Below are 3,594 nucleotides of genomic sequence, written 5' to 3' on the forward strand. Positions count from 1 at the left end.
GGCATGGCATGTGCTCTGAATTTCACATTGCATCAGATGGATGTTAAGAGTGCCTTTCTAAATGGAATTCTCCAAGAAGAAGTGTATGTAGAGCAACCTAAAGGATTTGAGAATCCACAGCGTCCTGATCATGTGTACAATCTAAAGAAGGACAACGGACTGAAACAGGCTCCAAGAGCTTGGTATGAGCGTCTGACAACATTTCTGATCAAACAAGGATACGTGCGTGGGAATGTAGACAAAACGCTGTTTGTGTTTCAAGATAACAATGGTGTGATGTTTGGTCAGATATATGTTGATGACATTGTCTTTGGATCCACATGTCAGCCGCTAGTTGATCAGTTTGTGAAGAACATGACTCAAGAATTTGAAATGAGCATGTGTGGGGAGTTAAACTATTTCTTGGGGCTGCAAGTGAAACAATCAGCAGATGGAATATTTGTTTCACAAAGCACCTATGCCAAGAATCTAGTTGAATGTTCTGGTCTCGCTAAGAGTAAAGAGGCGAAGGTTCCAATGAGTGTGACTAACAAGCTCTCAAAGGATGAAGCAGGAGAGGATGTTGATGAACGAGTTTACAGAGGAATGATCGGGAGTCTGTTGTACTTAACTGCCAACAGACCAGACATCTGTTTATCTGTTGGAATCTGTGCTCGGTATCAAGCCAAACCAAAGAAGTCTCATTTGTTGGCTGTTAAGAAGATCATCAAGTATATCAAGGGGACTGTAAATCTTGGGATATACTACACCAAGGATACAACCAGGAGCTTGACAGGCTACTGTGATGCTGATTGGGCTGGTTCATTGGACGATCGTAGAAGCACAAGTGGTGGATGTTTCTTCATGGGCAACAACCTGATTTCATGGCACAGCAAGAAACAGAACAGTGTTTCTCTGTCAACAGCAGAAGCCGAGTACATTGCACTGGGAAGCTGCTGCACTCAACTCATGTAGATGAAACAAATGGTTGCTGACTATGGTATGGATTCTGAAACTCTTTTAATTCATTGTGATAACCAAAGTGCAATCAACATAGCTAAGAATCCTGTTCAACATTCACGTACTAAGTATATTGATATTAGGCATCATTTTATTCGTGAACTTGTTGAGGCGAAACTGATTGTGGTTGATCATGTGAGTACAGAATTTCAACTGGATGATTTGTTTACTAAACCATTGGATTTTAATAGATTCGTGAATCTGAGAAAATCCATTGGGATTTGTGAGATCTAACTTTCTCAGTGAGGTGTGCTGATCTAAGACAGGGACTAGAGCAAGAACAGACCATGGAAATCCTAAGAATGAATAGAAGATCAACATCTTGTACTTCGGTTTAAAGAGAGTGGAAAATAGCTGCCTGTCATGCCAACTCTTGTGGACATTCCTGTAAAACGTTGTCGTGATAACGGAGGTCAAAGAGCTGAGGAGAGGTGGAAGTGTGCATGTCACGAGATGTACTTGGAATTGTGATACATCAATAAGTCAATTCCAGTACTCTATTAATGGAGCTCTGAATATGCTATTGAAGACATGCACAAGGATCAGTGGTTGAGAAGTCAAGTGATATCACTGATCCACAAATCAGAAGGTTTAACAGAGGCTTGGTCAAAAATCAACGTTCTGAGAGAAGGCTCTGCCTGACTGTTAAATCATAGCTCTACAGGTAGTGTATTAAACAAAAAAAAAGTAAAAAATAAAAAATAAAAAAAAAGGAGAAAAAAGGAGAAAAAGGTTTAACACACTCCTGGTCCTGCACTCTCCAAAGGGTATTCCAGCTGCCTGTTCATGTTGGGTTTGGAAGCTTGAGTTGAAGGTATGCCAGAGTGAAAGACTAGCCACTGAACTCAGATCTGATCTGTCGAAGATTCAGAAGGTTGTGGTAGCTTCTGGCTCTGTCCTGAACAATTGGTTGGCACAGAATACAGAAGAGAGAGAGACTCAAGGTACATGATTTTGAATGATTTTATAATAATACTTCCAAGTGCTCACATGTTGATTATCATTCTGGGTCCCTAATGCATGTTCATGAGTAAATTGAGTCTTGCTAAAAGAAAGTTATTTGAGGTTCTGGGTTGAACTCAAGAATGTGAAAAAAATGGGTTGAAAATCGGATTTAAGACTTGGTTGATAAGTGTGCACTAATGGGTTTATTAAGTGTTTCAGGTTCGTGGGTTATTAAAGTTATATCAGCAAGGCCCATTTGTTTTGAAAGCCCATGATGTTGATAAGCGTGTTTAGGAGGGAAAAACTAGGGTTAAAACCTAGTCGTGGAAGTTGAAAAGTTTCGAGATTGCTCATTGTTCTTTTCTCTCTCAAGTACACGAGTTCAAAACCCTAAATCGAGCAAGAAATTCATCATGAGGTCCATCTTCAGCGGAATCACGAAGCTTGTGTCAAGCCAGTCGCCGGAGCCCGATACGCCTCTGCCAGAACAGTCTTCTCCGACGACACAGCCATCTCCGACTGACGAAGAACGGGTCCCCAGCCCCCAGAATTCTGAGGCGACGGAACCCAACAATCAGTTGGTTCCGTATTCGGCCATTCTTCTTGAATCCGAGAACCAAGAGATCGAGTCGCTCCCGATTCCCAAATCTCCAATGGCTGTTGATGGAGACTGCGACTCTTCAGCTAACCCCCAAAGATCTCAGCCGACTGAACCTTGCAATCCGATCCCCGATCTGCTGATTGAAGAAATCTCCGATGGTTCCGAGTCGGTTCAAGTGACCGGAACTACAGGGCCATCGGTCTCGTCTCGGGTACTGAAGCGCGCGCAGACGAGTACGATGCCATCTGAGCAGAAGAAGCGACGTTTATCCGCACGAGGAAAAGGACCAGTTGTGAAAGACGAACATTCGGTGGAATTCGATCAAACTCGGTTCGGGTCTGTCATTGCATTTCAGAGGTATGGTTCTTTTACTTCTCGGAAACTGCATGCTGAGGTGAATATCACTTTTTTGTGAGATTGATGAGGTTAGGGAACTGATAAATGCTGCGGGTCTGCTTAGAACTGTATCTGAGAGTAAGCCCTTTGATCCCCAAGTTGTGTATGAGTTTTGGGCGAATTTGCCAACTGTTGAGCCAGAGACAGACTCCGCAGATGTGCTGGTCCGGAATTGGGTGTATGAGTTTAGTCCTGACAGGATTAATGCGTTGTTTGGACTTCCGGCTGTGGATGAGCGCACAGAACAACGGCATATGGCTGAAGTGATTACCTCAGACATAGCTCTCTTTGTGTCTGGAGGTAAAGCCAAGGTCTTCAAGCAGTTCCAATTGTCTAAGGTTGAGGACAACAACACTAAAGATCTTCTCAAGATCTGTTGTACCAACTGGCTGCCTACAACCAATGATGGGTATGTCACTCCTGACAGAGCCAAATTGGTCTACAAGGTGATGCATCAGAAGCCGTTTGATTTTGGGAGGATGGTCTTTAAGCTGATCATCAACATGGGTCTGACCCCTGTCTCAAAGTTGTGCCTGCCGTTTCCCAGTTTGATTTATCAGCTGATCCAGTCACAACACCCTGTGCATCCGGATGTATCTCAGCCAGTGCCAAAGTCCAACAAGAAGGGCAAAGCGAAGAGAGGACAGACTGCT

General features: G+C 43.4%; 1 protein-coding gene across 1 annotated transcript in view; it reads left to right on the top strand.

The window, feature by feature from the left end:
- The first annotated feature begins 2,357 nt into the window (after positions 1-2,357).
- LOC111829998 overlaps positions 2,358-3,594 on the top strand; it is a 1,939-nt gene continuing 702 nt past the window's right edge. The window contains exons 1-2 of the mRNA XM_023780321.1: positions 2,358-2,902; positions 2,976-3,534. Coding sequence (XP_023636089.1) covers positions 2,358-2,902; positions 2,976-3,534 — 1,104 coding nt within the window. The remainder of the gene's footprint in view (positions 2,903-2,975; positions 3,535-3,594) is intronic.

This window comes from Capsella rubella, unplaced genomic scaffold, assembly GCF_000375325.1.
Source record: "Capsella rubella cultivar Monte Gargano unplaced genomic scaffold, Caprub1_0 scaffold_6, whole genome shotgun sequence".
Lineage (NCBI taxonomy): Eukaryota > Viridiplantae > Streptophyta > Magnoliopsida > Brassicales > Brassicaceae > Capsella > Capsella rubella.